This window comes from Chelon labrosus (assembly GCF_963514085.1).
Source record: "Chelon labrosus genome assembly, chromosome: 20".
Classification (NCBI taxonomy): Eukaryota; Metazoa; Chordata; class Actinopteri; order Mugiliformes; family Mugilidae; genus Chelon; species Chelon labrosus.
In genome coordinates this window covers 3,410,554-3,426,531 of record NC_140353.1, presented here as the reverse complement: position 1 = coordinate 3,426,531, position 15,978 = coordinate 3,410,554, and the positions used below count along the sequence as shown (strand labels likewise).

Here is a 15,978-nt window from a genome sequence, read left to right as displayed (position 1 = left end):
TCTGGCACAGGAGGAATGGAGCTTAAATAAACAAGGGAGACAATGAGACACAGGTGAAACACATGAGGGCGGGGAAAGCAATTACAGACGGAACTAGACAGGAAGACAGACTTCAGTAGACTCAGACTACAAAATAAAACAGGAAGTGATGATAACAGACACTACATGGTCCTGACACTTTTTCTTTGCTCAGTTTGTCTGTTAACTTAACCTGGATAGATGTGTTCTTACCTGATGTACCTTTTGTTCTTCCTTCATTTCCCTCTGAGCTTTGATGTCTGTTAGGTATTTGTATCACCCTGCTCCTCTCTGCTGATCTTTTTGTTTCCTTCACAATAAAAACTTATTAAACTAAACTTTGGATCCTGCTTCCCTGTCATACCTACAACAGGTTTCCAGCCATTGCATTCCAACCTGCACCTGTGTTGCCTACATTTCTTATTTTGTAATCTGTTTCTTGTTGTTTTACTTCCTGTTTCACCTCGTTTGTTTGATTGGTTTCTGCTTGTGTGCTCCGCCCCCGTTAGTCTCACCTGTGTCTCGTTAGCCCCTCTCTCCGTGTGCTTGCATAGTCCTGCCTTCCTCTTTGTCCTTTGTCAAGGCGTCTCTTATATTTTCTCCTGTGCTGTTACCTCTTTGCTTTGGAAGTTGTGTTTTTAGTTGATAAAGGCTCATGTTCAGCTGGTAAACCCTCTCACAAACCTCTCCATGGGATGCTAGCAGTGCTCAAACGAAACCTTCCCGTGCCCCCATGTGGTGTTCACGTGACACATTTTATTCGGATTGTTAGTGATGTACTAGAGACAGACAGATTTACGGGATTTTATTAAAAACAAAAAACACATGTTTTCACAGAACTCTCCTCACACACACACACATTCAGGAAAACTGAATGATTACCTGCAAATAAAAATCATATTAATGCAGAGTTTCCTGCAGCTACTAAAATTTTCTGATCGAAAGACAAGACAAGAGGTGCTCACATTTTACAAATTTACATTTTACATATATTTACACAATCTGGTGAGTTCGGTGTGCCACCTTAAACTCTGACACGACAAAACCGTAATTTCACTCATCAAATCCGCTTCACATTTATCATTTTTCACAAGCTCTTAATTCCTCAGAAAACCTGTGAACACAAACACACTCCATGTGTCACACTGAATAGATTCGTCACACGTGGCATCTCTCTTTTATGTACAGTCGATGGCGTTGGCACATTGCTGATCTGTTCTGGTCGTCATCTCGACCACCTGCAAACTTTATTTGATCTGCAGCTGCAGGTTCAGATTAAAACCTGCTCACTCTCAAAGATTTCAAATTATGTAGAGCAACAAGTATTTAGTGAGATTAAAGACTAGATCCACAAAGTCCAATTCCCGGCTGTGGATCGGTTCACGCTTGGTGTTTGATTTTGAAGGTGGAAGAAAGTTTTGCAGAAGGAATAATAAATGCGTACATGTTCCTGTGAAATAAAAGTGACGGTTCAGATCAAACCCCCTGAGAAAAACTGCACCGTCAGCTTTTCCTGTCCATGTGCTGAACTTGCATTTCACCTGCGGTGTTTCCTTAGTTGTGAGGCGTCAGGAAGCTGAAGCAGGAGAAAGGCAGCATGGACAGACAGTCTGTGTTGGTGTTGACCTGCATGTCACCGAATAAAACTCTCCTATCAGCGTCATAGCTGCCCATCTCCTTCCTGAGCGCTGTGAGTTGCTCGAGTATCAGCCGGCGTTCGTGGCCCCTCAGCAGGCCCCTGAAGTACAGAACGGCAGCCAGGTGCTTACGGCTGCAGGTAGAGAACACAGAGAAATACACAGATCAGGCATAACATTATGACCACCTTCCTAATATTGTGTAGGTCTCCCTTGTGCCTTCAAAACAGTTGTGATTCATCAGAGAATGGACATGGGCCTTCTGAGGGTGTCCTGTGGTGTCTGGCAACTGAATGTTGTAAATGGAGGGCCTTTGAGGGGAGGGGCCTCTGTGGATCATCCCACAGATACTTGATCAGTTTGGGATCTAGTGAATTTGAAGGCCAGGTCAACACCTTGTGCTGTTCTTCATGTTTTTTTTTTAGTTGTTCCTAAAGCGTTTTTGTGTGTGTGTCTGTGTCAGTCTGCATCCTGCTGGGGATGGCTGCTGCCATCAAGGAGTGTCATTGCTATGGGGTGGGGGTTCCTAGTCTGGTCTAGGTGGGTGCTACATGCCTAAGTAACATCCACATGAGTGAATGCCAGGTTCAAATGTTTCCCAGTAGAACACTGAATCGTCACAAGATGGTCAATGTTATTTAATTCTCCTGTCAGCGGCTGAAAAGCACGAAGCAGTTTTAAACACCTGTCCAGCTACCCGTCCTGATTTGTGTCGAGTTAGAATTGCATACCTGAAGTCTGGGTAGTGTTCTACTAAAGGCTTCAGATGATTTTTGATGTCCGTCTTGTTTTTCTGTCCGATAATGTCGCTCAGATCGTTTCCAGCGTGGTGCAGCCACTCGTGTGTCGAGTCCTGCAAAGGAAAAAAACAAAAAAACAGAAACTAAAAGACTGACCTGAGGTGGAATTTGAGGATTTTATTAAAAAAAGAAGTGTTAAGACATTGTGGCTGCACAAAAAAGAAAAGGTGGAGTTGAGTAAATATGTTACCATGTCTTTAAACAGGTCTGTGAGCTTATTCCACTCCTGACGGATCTTGTTTGCCGCCTTGTCGTGTTTGTGGTTTTTGCATGTGTAGTTATTCTTCATCAGCTGGCCGAAGTATTCCTTCGCCACGTAGTAATGCAGTTGACTTGCAAACTCCTGCCAGAAACACGGAGGAAGTCATGTGAAATAGAAAAAGCAAAAGTGTGCTCACAAAAATAACTTTAGGTTGCTTGCGTAACGCCGGTATCTCTGAGTAGCATCATTTGGGAATGCCTACAGCATGACTCCACCAGAATCTCTGTCTGAGATGCAAAACGAATACCAAAAAAGAAAATAGCCTTCAGGATATCTGATGTTCCTCTTTTTCCACCAATTCACAAGTCCCTACTTGTATTATAAACACAGGATTTGTCCAATCACAATAGGACTAATGCCAGTAAAAGTTTAGCCCTTGCTGTGAACGTCATGGCTTATTGTTGACATTAGGAGGTGTTGGTCAACCACATAGATTTAATAAAGCATCCTCTTCCTCCTCACCTGGGCATGTGGAGGCTTCATGAGCTCACAGTGCTCTGAAAGCTGCTCCGTCCGTTTGTAAAGGGGAGTGAAGTCTTCGTCGCTGGTGAGCCACTTCCTCGTCATCATTCTCCTCAGGTACAGCTGGAAAACAACATACAGGGAAGATCCAGAGTCACAACACAGTGCAATTTTAGTTTTAGTCGCCATAGATCTGAGGGAGTTACTCTAATTGAGGTTACTCTAATTTTCCTTAGGAGATGTGGATTTTCACCTAATAGTATCTGATCCGACGGATTGTAATACCTTGACATCCTCTTTGAACTGGTCCTCGAGGCCCTGCAGCAGCCTGTCAATCAGCCACTTCGCCTCTTTCTTGAAGCCTTCCACTTCACCTGGACATTTGTCCCGGTATCCCTCCATGTGCTCCCTGCAGGAGGAAAAACAGCCGTCAGTGTCTGAGGGCTTTAAGGAGAGAAAACAACTGGGTTAGATTTAGAAAAAGGTTGAGATTTTTTCCAGAACCTTCTCGCTGTGAGGCATGAGTGCAAACATTTTTTAGAAAATGTGCACGAATCAACTGGCTTTGTGGATTTTTTTTTTTTAATTTTAAGCATTCATTGTGGCATTTCCTGCATGTTTGGAAGAGGAGGATGATGGAGGTGTTATTCAGCTGGTTGCAATTTGCAAACTTACCACTAGATGTCGCTAAATCCTACACACTGGGACTTTAATGATCTAAAACCGCCCTGCATTTTCCCTTTGTCATACCAGACAAACGGCAAAGCTACAACAGTCACATGACTTACTGTAAAGAGGTGAAGCTGTTGATGTAGGTTATTTGATACTCTGTCCATATTGGCTGTGGCTTGAGCTCGCCGCAGTGACGCAAGAACTCTGACTCAAACCTGCAGAGTAAAGAAGAGACTTCAAGTCAGAGGAGGGGAAAGAAGAGGCAGGACTGAACCTGCCAGACGGACAAAAGGGTTTTGATGCTCCAGTTAATGCAGTTAGATTCAGGCTTAGATTTCATGAAGATGCCACAAAAGTTCATTCATCACAGGAAGAGGAAAATAATAATAAAAAATAAAATAAAAAAACATTCTGATCAAAGGTTCCAACGTAACTGTTTCCATGGACGTTAAATAAAATGATCAGATCAGATGTTAGTGTTTGCATCAACTGCCTTATATAGGATTACCGAGAAGATGTTAGAGGATTTGCATCCCGAAAGTTTTCTTCAAATAAAAATTTTTAACACAGCTGTCAAGAGCGATGTCTATTAAAGGTTTTGTGGCACATGTAAAAGGTGAAAATCATTCTTAACATTTGCTGTCTGTGAGTTTCTGCGTTAACGCACCTCTTGGGGAACTGTTGCAGTTCCTCGAGGCAGTGAGAGAGCACCTTCTGTTCCAGCTGTGCATCAACTCTTGAAGCATGCGTTACGTTGCTTTTAACGTGCTGTTGAGAGAGAGAGAGACAGAAATGGAGAAGGTGAAGCTCTCTGCTGCCACCACATGGTTGAATCCATGCACTGCAGCAATCATTTAGACTACAGTTAAAGAACAAATAATAATTGAACCTTTAATTGTCCCGCAATGGGGAAATTGCAGTTCCTGCTGTTTGACCCATCCATTTGTTCACACAGTGGTGTGTACAGTTGGAGCAGTGGGCAGCAACCTCTAAGGACTGGGGTTAGATGCTTGCTGAGGGCCCCTCAATCCCAAGCTGCACCACTAACCACTACTCCATAGAAATAATATATACAATTTAACATTTACTGGGCCTAAAAACAAAGGTACCTGTTTAAACATTTACTAACATATAATTATTTACTTGCAAGGTCAAATTCAAAAAAAATATATACGTGTTTTAAGTAAGTGTATGTTAAAGACACACATTTTGACCAAATGAAATCAAAGAGTATGTTATCATTAATTTTATTAATGCAACGTGACATCTGAAGCTGAATACATTTCCGGTGTCTCTGCATCGTACCGTCCAAATGTCCATAGGAAACTTAGAGCAGAGGACGTTATCCTCCTTCTCTGGAGCATTTCTCTCCTGCCAAATCTCCTCGTTTTCCAGGGCGATGACTCTGTCGAGCGAAGGCTTCATGTCCTCCTGCAGAAAAACAGTCAGCGTTAAAGTCGCTGCAGAACTTGAGATTCAGCAACAAGAGGCAAGAGACGTCGTTTCTGAGAACTGGCTCTATTTAGAGCTGCAACATTTGCCGACTCTCAGATGAAGATGTGAATAATGACACACCCGTAAAGAGAGAGAAAAGAGAAGAAGCTCAGATTCACTGCATTCACTGGCCCTGCAGGACACACTACGAACATTACGTGTTTACTGACTGTGCTTTGAAATGATTCATGTGTCGTTTCCACACTTCATTCTTTCTTTGAGCCGGGTTGTGACAAACTTATTTATTAAAATATCTGAACTTTGGCTAACCGGAAATTTAAAGAAATGCTAATTTCATGTAAAAATGTGTATGCAAAGTGAAAATTTTACAACAAAATATCTAATTTAATCCCTTTAAGAGTTGAATAACAGAAAAACAATGAAAAGAAATGAAAATAAATAAAGAAATATATAAAAGTATGTAATTATTGGGCCTAAAAACTGGGATAAAGAAAATCTAGATGCCTAACGTTACAACTAGTAAATAAAATTTGATTTAAGCAAGTTAAGGATGCTTTAAACCAGATAATCAAACTCAGCATCACTTGTAAATCTCGGTGAGCTGCAAATTAGACTGAATATGTCACCAAGGCAAATGAAAGCAAGCTTAATTAATGAGTTAATTATTTATCTTTATTTATCAAAGTTTAATTTAAATGGAAACTAGCTAAACTCTAAAACATAACTAGAACCTGTCTGTTCTTTTATTTAAAACTGTATCCTGTATCTTGAGACGTCTCCAGCGCTGAGAGCTCCTCACCCTCATCGTGCGGCAGTACTTCTCCTTCAGCTGCTTCAGGAACTCTTCCTCCAGCTGCAGTTCAACGCTCTCGCCCTCCATGTCTGGCTGCAGCGACAAACTTCCCATGATCCTCTCACTGTTAAAGTTGAAATAAGATACAGTTCATAACACGTCACGGTGCTGCAGCCACCTGTGGGCACTAAGCTGGAGACGTGTCGCCTCATGTCGGAGGAAAGAAGAATTCACATGACCAGCCTGATCAGATTATAGCAGACCTTTGTGATGTCAACGCAACTGGGAACAAGATCTCAGAGACAACACAAAAACAAGTCCAGCTGTTTCGACAATAAGTAATTGCAGGAGGGAGCTGTAATGTCCGTTGCAGTTAATAAATAAGCTGCTTTGTGCAAAGGAAAGTGTGTGATTTATAAAATGCATGAGCTGTGAGAAACGTGGACATGACCTGATTTTAAATTTTTCCATTTCGGCCTCGGGAGAGTGTGGCGCTCCTTTTCATCAGATCAGCTGTTTATTTTTGGTCTCCCAAACGTTGTTCGGAGCACTTTTTTATTTTTACTTTTGGCCTGATTCAACAAATAACGTCAGCTGCGATTTTTTTAATCTTGTTTTTACGCTGTTTTCCCCCCTCTCAGGCTCGCTGTGGTCCTGTGCTGGTGCTGCTGAAACATGCCCGTCTGCTCCATCTGAGAACAAGTTTTGATGAGGGCACTCAAATGAGGGTTTAGATGCGAGTGTAAATATTGATACAGGTAGGCTTTTATAACCCACTCGCTCAGTATGATGGTAAGAAGACACAGTGCGGCGCTTCCTGGAGGACATCCAGTCTGGGTCACGTTTGCAAAATACATAATGTCCCAGATTCAATTCCGTCTTTTACTACATGACATCCATGTCTCTCTCCTTTCCAGTATGTTTATATTACAGCTGTTGGAAAAAAAATGCAAATGCAAGGATTTCAAAACTAAATAAATTAAGAACAGACGCAGCAGAACATGAACTTTCTGCTGTTAAATGGTGTACTTGTTATTTTAGTTCTTCCTTGAATCATAAAGGAATAAAAAGGAACCGTTTTCTAGTAAACAACAACAATCAGCAGCGGTTGAGATTTTACATATGCTGACTTTCAGTTTCTCTTTTTGGTAAACGCCTGGCTTTCAAATGAAACAAGCCAAAATGCTGGAACTGCTGAAGTCTCCAAACCCGAGCTGAGACGAATCTCTGTGGTGTTACTCATAAAAAACACATTGACAGATTGTTTCAAATCCCTGTGATTTTAGTACCTAGCCTACTATGATTAAAAATCCAGCTTTTCATATAAGACTGACGTTTAATTCAGAGACAAACACACCATGTCGGTTGTGAAGCATGGTGGTGGCAGCATCATGCCGTGGGGCTTGTAGACTTAAGGCTCTTTTAAGGTACTGCGGGACATAGACGCCGTAACCGCAAGTCATTTACACTCATACTCTCGTCGGCTGCTGTGTCTGTTTTGCCAGTCGGGTTAACTTTTGCTTCTACTTCCTGCTTCACTTTCAACAATGGCGCCACGAGTCATCTCCGAACCTCCTCAGTTAGCTTTTCCTCGATGTGTTCCATCTGTATTGATCCAAAACAATCAATTGTTTTGGACAAGTAAGCGGACCAATCACAGCTCCTGCGCTCTGCATCACCGCGGCACGTAGTTACATTTCTGGGGAGGTGCACGTCAGTTACAGCCCTAGGGTCTGCACACTGTTTGTGTAGGGGTCTGTATTGTTGCCGTAGCTTCTGCATCAACTTAACCCAGAAGTCTAAACCGCCTATTAGAGGGTAAAACCCATGCAGCAAAGTATAGAGGTTGGGGGACCTGGAGGACAATTGGATCCAGCCTCCAAGAGAACTACAAATTGGGAGAACATTTATTTTTCAACAAGACAATGAGCCAAAGCACAGGTGAAGCTAGTTCTGGAGCGACTGAAACCTCAGTCCAAATCTGAGTTTGTGCTTTTTACTTGACAATGGCTGTGTTTGTCCGATCATGGAGCAGCTTGACAGATTTGCAAAGAAAAATGCAGTAAACTTAAAAATGCACAAGCCCGACTGAGACCTTTGCACACACAGACTCAGTGCTGTGATTGTGGCCAAAGGTGCATCAAATAAATACTGGCTTGAAAGGGGTTGAATGCGGTCACTTATTTTACACAATATACTGTAGAAATACTGCAGAATTATATTGGTCATGGCTCTTTGGAGTCTTGTTTACTAAAGCAATAACTGGGGAAAACATCCCGTTTTTATAGCTGCTGTAGCTATAAAGTTTAAATATAACTTTAGAAGAGAGCATAGGTGACGTTTATTGGTTTGATTCCTCTACCAGCAGGAAAACAATTCGTAAATGCCACAAAACCAGCAGCTTCAGATCAAGGCTTGACATAAACGGAGCTTTTTGGACATCTGACCAGATGCTACGGACACCATAAGCATGGTGGGGGCAGCATCATGCTGTGGGGCTTGTGGAGTTAGAGTGTAAAATCTGTGCAGCAAAAGTACAGGGGAAAATAATATGATTCAGTCTCCAAGACCTGCATTTTGACACTAAAAAGCGCCTTTTTTAAAAATTCTTGTTAAAAATAAATAAGCAAATAAGTAAATGTGGCTCCAGAAGAGAGGGTTGGTGACTTTTATTGGTTTGATGCTCCTACCAGCAGGTCTAAATGTCCAAAAGGTGAAGAACCAGCAGCCAGGTCTCAAGTTAAAATGTATGAAAGTGTATTCCTGATGGGTAACTGTAAAACCAGCCTCCACTGACCTCTTGTACTTGTTGAGGATCCAGTCCAGCAGGGCGTACAGATCCTTCAGCTCCGTCACCTCCCCCTCCAGTTTCTTCAGGTGCTGCCCAACGACTCTGTGGTAACTCTGGACGTAGGTGCTGAAGACTTTAAAGCTGGGCGGGTAGGACCACCTCAGCTCCCTCTTCACGTTCTCCAAGTCCTCCACGATGGCTTTACCCAGCAGGCCCAGGTGAACTGCCAGCCAGGAGGTGTTCTCATCCCTATGATCCAAGTGAACTCTGTCCACCTTGGCCTTGACACCCTCGCTCACCGCCTCCCTCCAGGCTTCCATCCAGCTGTCTGGTAGCCCTCCCAGCTCCTTCGCCCTCTTCTCCTCCTCCTGGATGATGCGGGCCACAGGGACCAGAAGCCCCTTGTTTCTGGAGAGAAGAGAGTTGGAGTCGCGCACTATGTCGCAGATCTTCTTCCTCAGAACGTCGTAGAGGAGGTTGAGGTCTTTCTCCTTCTTGGCCAGCTCCATGGGCGAGTCCTCGCCAGAACGCTCAGACTCCTGCTGGAACTCCAGCCGCATGGAGAGCAGGTTGACGTGAGCCTCCTCCAGCACCTCATTCTCTATCAGCTTATTGATCTGCATCACTGGAGAAAAGACATTTATTTGAAAGGTTTACTGTCTTTTTGTAAAAGGTTTTTGGTGATTTGGTGTCGACACATCCTTTAGGGTCCGGGTAAAGCAAAAACACAAAATGCTAAACGAGTAAATTTACCTTTCATATCTTTTTTGCATGAGAAAACAGTCATTGTTTGATTCATATAAAACCAGAAGTTACTGTAGGTAAAGAAGAAGAAGACGTTGTTTTACAGCAGTCACTCATTTTGTAGCTCTCTGTGAAAAACTTCTGTTGGTCAAAACTGACCACGGATATGATTTTGGAACAATATTCAGATGTAATTTTACAGTTTATGACACATGGTATCTCATGTGAATTCATATCTGTGCGTTTATCTTCTGAATCTGGAGAAGCACCAGGTTTTTTCTGCAAGAAACATCCCCAGGCTGTCGTATTGATTCTGTTTCATTTATGGAAAATACAGACTTTTGGGGGTTTTTTTTTGTTTGTTTGTTTTTGACTTGTTTACACTTTTATTATTTATTAAGGAAATTTAGCAGAAGCCTTTTGCTTTCACTTAAATGAAGCCATTTGTTTCTAAGGAAAAAATAAAAATCAGTGCTATGATCTGGGGTTGCTGCAGTTGCTCAGGTCTAGGTTCAGCATCATTATGTGCCCAAAGAATGAGGTCAGCTGACTACCTGAATATACTGAATGACCAGGTTATTCCATCAATGGATTTAGTCTTCCCTGATGTTCACGGGCATATTCAAGGATGACAATGCCAGGATTCATGGGGCTCAGATTGTGAAAGAGTGGTTCAGAGATTATGAGACATCACAGAGTCCAGACCTTAACCCCACTGAGAATATTTGGGATGTGCTGGAAAAGGCTTTGTGCAGTGGTCAGACTCTCCCATCATCAATACAAGATCTTGGTGAAAAATTAATGCAACAGTGGATGGAAATAAATCTGGTGACATTGCAGAAGCTTATCGAAACAATGCCAAAGAGAATGAGTGCTGTAATCAAAGCTAAAGGAGGTCCAACAAAATAATAGAGTGTGGGACCTTTTTATTTTCTTGGTGGTGACTTTTTATTGACCAGGCAGTGTAAATGTATATAATATAATATAGAGAACTTTATCTTGTGAAAACATCATTTATTTTTTTCTCAGAAAGACACGCTTCTGTAAAATTAAGTCTAATATTAACTTTCTCTTTTTCGTTTTAGATTACAGAATAAAGGAAAGTTTTCTTTTTTTTCTTTTTGGATTTAAAAATATATTTTTTCCAGTTTTCTGCTTTTATAAGCAAACTTGAAATACCCAAATATGCACAAACCCCTCAGCATATTCTGAAGCTTTTGTGTACAGGTAAACCCAGAATATTTACAGCAGACACCAGATCCTTATTTTTGTCTGCTTCTGTTGCACCAACAGAGAAAGATAAGGAACAGAGAGTTGAATGTACGGACAGAGGAACGAGGTTCTGTTTTGAATTCTTGCTCGTAGCTATGAGTGTCTTTCAACTAAAAAATCAGAGGACAAAACAGGACAAATGCAGTTTTTTTTCTGTGTCCCATGGTAAGAAAATAATAGACAGATAAAGGTCTTGACACACAACTAATTATTTCCGTCATCTTGCTCATATTTTACTTGCTTTTGTCAACTTTTCTGGAGTTAAACAGATATTCTTCTCTTTAATCTCAAACTTGCCCAGAGGAGGACAATGCAGGGAGGAGGACGATGCAGGGAGAAGGACTATGCAAACAAAACGGAGGCTGTCCTGCAACAATTCGCTGCAAATCTGCTAATCCACATGCCTCTAGCCATAAATCAATCAATCATGTCCTTGTAGACTTTTTTTTAAAATCCTAACATTTTAGATATCAATCACGGAGGCCAAGAAGAGTCTGAAGAGTGGATCTTTAAACCCTCACATTAGCAGATAATCAGGACTGAACCCCTTTCTAGCTTTAGCTAGTGTCACCTGTTGGTATAGAAACACATATATATTGCATATTATGATCCTTCATCTCTTTTGCATGTCCTACAACATGGTTCATGTTTTCTCTTTTCCTTCACAGCTTCATCCTCATTCGATTAATAAGGTATTAAAACATGCGTTGGAGCCTGTACCTGACAGAGGTGTGTGGGGTATTTCTGGCAGCGTGTATGACTCCTCCATTTCCTCCACCACCTCCTCCTCCTCCTTCTCCTCCTTCTCCACCTTCTCCTCCTTCTCTTCTTTCTCCTCTTTCTTGTCACCCCCAGCTCCTTCAGGGACAGGGTTGAGTGTCTTCTGCTTGTTGTCCTTCTTAATGAGGCCCAGGCTTCGGCGGAGCGACGTTCTTGTGAATGGGTTGTTGGAGCTGGACATGTTGGGATCTTAGAAACAAAATAACAGTTTTTCATGAACTCAGTCCAGAGTAAATTAAAAAAATCTATTGGAGTTTGTCCTATCCTGTGTCTGGACCAAAAAGTTGCACTTGAACACATCACAAAGACTACAGCCAACAACAAGCTGCTACATACGAGAGGAAGTGACTCTCCATATCAGCAGGAGGCAGTTATTCTGTCCTCGTAATTCAAAATGGGAAACAGGAAGAGCTACTATTAGCTGGAAGGTTGGGAAGCTAGGAAGAGCTACAATTAGCTAGAAGGCTAGGAAGTTAGGAAGAACTACTATTAGCTGGAAGGTTGGGAAGCTAGGAAGAGCTACTATTAGCTGTGAGGCTAGGAAATTAGGAAGCGCTACTTTTAGCTGTGAGGCTAGGAAATTAGGAAGAGCTACTATTAGCTGGAAGGCTGGGAAGCTCAGAAGAGCTACACTTAGCTAGAAGGCTTAGAAGTTAGGAAGAGCTACAATTAGCTGGAAGGCTAGGAAACTAGAAAGAGCTACTTTTAGCTGTGAGGCTGGGAAATTAAGAAGAGCTACTATTAGCTGTGAGGCTATGAAGCTAGGAAGAGCTACAATTATCTAGATGGCTAAGAAGTTAGGAAGAGCTACTATTAGCTGGGAGGCTAGGATGGTAGCCAACTTTATACAAGCCTGAGCTAACACACAAGCATCCTGCCCATAGTTGGCACTAGTTGGATCCTTGTTAGCAAATACACAGCCGATTCAGCATGTGGAATCAGCTGAGGAATGAGTTGGTAAAGCCATATATGACCCAGGTGGACTGACATCTCTCACACCTTTAGTCTGGAGAGTTTTTGGTTGTTCATTGAAGGAAAAAACTGCAATCTATACCTTTTAACTGACAAAAAAGCAGATGTGTTAGTAAAAACTAGAAATGTCCGTAGAAGTACCCGTTTTTGAACGTGTTAGTGTTTTGTCTTTGGGCGAAGCGTCGCTGGCCTCTTCATCCTCTTTTCTCTGGAACAGGCTCTTCAGAGGAGAGGAGATCGGAGAGCTGGCGCTCAGACCTGACAGAAAGGCAGAGAGAGAAGAGCCTGACACCAGAAGAACATTCCCAGAAAACTTCCCCCGCAGTTAGTTGTTTCACCATCATATCTCTCTTTATCCAGTAAGGAGTAAAAGAAGAAAATTCACTCTTGACATTTACACAGTTTGTAGGCTATGTGTAATGTGTGCGTGCGTGACTTGGCAGTGTTTTGTTAATACGTTAGGCTGTTTAACAAACAGAACAGGTTTGTCCAGTAAAACTGAAAGTCATCCTGTCTGGTATGTCTTCATTTTCCAATGATGACCTAGATAATGATTTACAAGAAACCTCACCACTTGTAGTAAATTAATCATCCTAATTGCTGCAGAAACGTGCCCAGTGTTTGCATGTAAACGCTGAGCTCAGTGTTTACATGCCACTCCTGATCATTTCTCACATGTGCTATTGCTGACTCAACATCTCAGTTACAACAAAAAAAAACACTTACAAAGCAGACATTTGCATGACAATAAAGATGCCATTTTAAAGCTTCTGGGAAAGCTAGAAGTTGACTTATTGAATAGCAAGTCTCGTGTTTAATCAATGAGGGGATTTTTTTGAATATTTAGCAGCTCCAGTGTGTGGTTCCCCGGGAAAACCCCAGACGAACTGGCTTACAAAATGGAAACTACAGAACTATCTCACTCAGTGCACATCACGTGTTATTATTCAAAAACCATGTAGTGTTTTCCACTTTGCTTTATTTTGAAGGTTCATTTGATAACGTTTATTTAAATGTCTGATAAATTATGTTGAAAAAGTTTCTGATCTTGCGCTACAAAGACGGAGCATGAAACGTTTTGCTCTGATTTGATGCCTTTTTTGCGGCTACAAATATAGGCGTGCATGTAACAACGATTTTCTCCAAACAGTATGTGTAACAGCTGCAGACCTGCAGACCATCTGCCGTCTGGCTGGAGTTCATCTCCTGATAAACTCTCAACCGTCTCAACCGCCGATAAGACAAGTCTCCAAAAGCTTCTGTCTGTCTTTGATTTTACTTTTGGTAATGTAATCAACTGACAAATTTCCACTCCTCCTCTGGTCTGTAAACTGAATTGTATCCAGTAGTTATAGTCAATCCTGGCCTGATTTTCTTGCTCTTTTCTTGTCTGTGCTCCTTTATTTCAAATTGTTGTCTTTTCTTACAGTACACCCACTGTGTATTCGTACAATGTCTGACCCTTTCTTTGACCTCTTTGTTGACACCAGAGAGGCTGCAGATGAAATGTCAACGACTCTCTAGCTTGTGGTGAAGACATGATAAAAAAAATTTAAGATTGATTCGTAAAATCAAGATGTAAGTCATGTGGACAACGCTGCTAGGCAACTGTTGGCATCTAGAAGTCAGCGAGGCTAATGGTTTTGCAAGCTAACAATCGTGTGATTCAATAAAAGAGGGCGGCATTCATTTTGACTTTTTTACACGACTGACCTCAAGTCGTCATTTTTGATCTGAGGTCAGTTATAACAGGCACTGAACTATCATGTTTATAAAAGTATAAATAAGGAATTAGGTTAAATCAGGTTGCAAATGTAGTCTTATATGCAAATATTGAACTAAATTGACCATTCTTAGCCGATATAATGTGACCGAGCTGGACGACGTCATTTGAAGGCAGCAATATTTTAGAAGAAAACATTAAGTTTGAGTGCTAAATGTGTTTTCCTGCATCTAATACCCGTTTATTCTGCAATCCGAGGAATCTCACAGACGTTTTTAGATATTTTAACCGTCCAAATACAACTTTTGTATTTGTAGCTGCTGTTACAGAGTTAAATTACGAGTGTAAAGGAGACACGACTTGTCCTTCTCAGCTGAAAGCACTTGCACAATAAAACCTACAAATCAAACAAGCTCACACAAGTGCAGGGGATTTAAGGTGAAGTGAACAAAGCAGTTAATTCCATTTGATAAGATTTCTTATCTTATATTCATGTTAGGATCTCTCTGCAGCTCAGTGTGTTAAAAGTTCAATTCCCACCGGAGCCGCGTACTGTTTGCTGAGGATGCAATCAGCTGTAAAAATCTGACTTTTCAGCCCAGAACAGAGACTCTCACCTTGTGTCTCCTCTTCATCTTCTGACCTTGAAAGGCCATGTTTGTGTACCTGTATGTAAATCCCATTTCACAGCAGATTTCATGATGATACTCACTGGGTGATGGAGGCGTAGGTGAGGACGGAGATCCTGACTCATCGTTTGGTGCTTTGGATTCACCCTTTATCCCCTTCCCTCCAGGTGACAGAGGATTCTTCTCTATAGTTCGCCGGATGCTCTTCCTGACTGAGTTAAACCTTTCCATCGTCGCCTTCATGGGGCTGCTGGTCGGCGTCTTCCCATTGCTCTTGAGGGACACCTTGTCCTCGCCGCTGTTATCCGTGGACTTGCCCGTCATTTCTGACATCTGATCTCATTAAATAAGCCCAAACTGTGAGGAAAGAGTAAGTCTGAGGACGAAGTGCCCGTCTGCTCGCTGCTCTCTGAAATGAAGAACGAAACAGAGAGACGTCTTTTCAGTCAATCGTTCTGTTTACACATAACAAGACAGCTGGCATTTATGATAAGAGGGTGAGACGAAAGCGAAACTATTGAACCTGTCGCGCTTGCAACTCCACTCTGGACAGTTTTCCACTAAGAACACTTCCTTTTCATAATTCATTCTGATAATCAGTTTTTAAGTTTCTGGTTGATTTTCTCTCCAGAAACCTGTCCACACAGCGTTCTCTGACTGGCCAGCTTCCCTTTTCCAGATCAAAGCAAAGAGGAAGTCAGGAAAATAAAGAACTTTTTAATACAACCCCACAGAGACTTGTTTTAACCATTAGAGTGACCAGCATCTTGTAGCTCTTCAATTAATTGTCTGATCACATTCACTTTTTTTTTTTTTTTTTTTTTTTTTTTTTTTTACATATGTGAACTGTAAACTGAATAACAGGTCATAATCTGAAAGATCTAAATAATAATGCTTTAATGTAATTTTATGATAAAACAATTTTAAATATTAATATATATATGTCTTGCAAATTTAGCAAAATATGC

General features: G+C 41.6%; 1 protein-coding gene across 2 annotated transcripts; it reads right to left on the bottom strand.

The window, feature by feature from the left end:
* Positions 1-806: 806 nt before the first annotated feature.
* On the bottom strand, positions 807-15,755 carry exoc3l4 (exocyst complex component 3-like 4). 2 transcript variants are annotated; one of them, XM_084569485.1, is made up of 13 exons: positions 15,094-15,754; positions 12,800-12,916; positions 11,627-11,875; positions 8,897-9,515; positions 6,106-6,223; positions 5,157-5,282; positions 4,519-4,619; positions 3,968-4,066; positions 3,465-3,588; positions 3,180-3,302; positions 2,646-2,798; positions 2,387-2,508; positions 807-1,789 (listed from the first exon to the last, which is right to left on the bottom strand). In XM_084569485.1, exons 1-13 carry the CDS (start codon positions 15,341-15,343, stop codon positions 1,573-1,575), a joined length of 2,418 nt encoding a protein of 805 aa, XP_084425611.1. In that variant the 5' UTR covers positions 15,344-15,754; the 3' UTR covers positions 807-1,572. The 2 variants fall into 2 exon arrangements, with proteins under 2 accessions (XP_084425611.1, XP_084425612.1); XM_084569486.1 differs by lacking the exon at positions 12,800-12,916 and having other exon boundaries at positions 15,094-15,755.
* Positions 15,756-15,978: the final 223 nt, after the last annotated feature.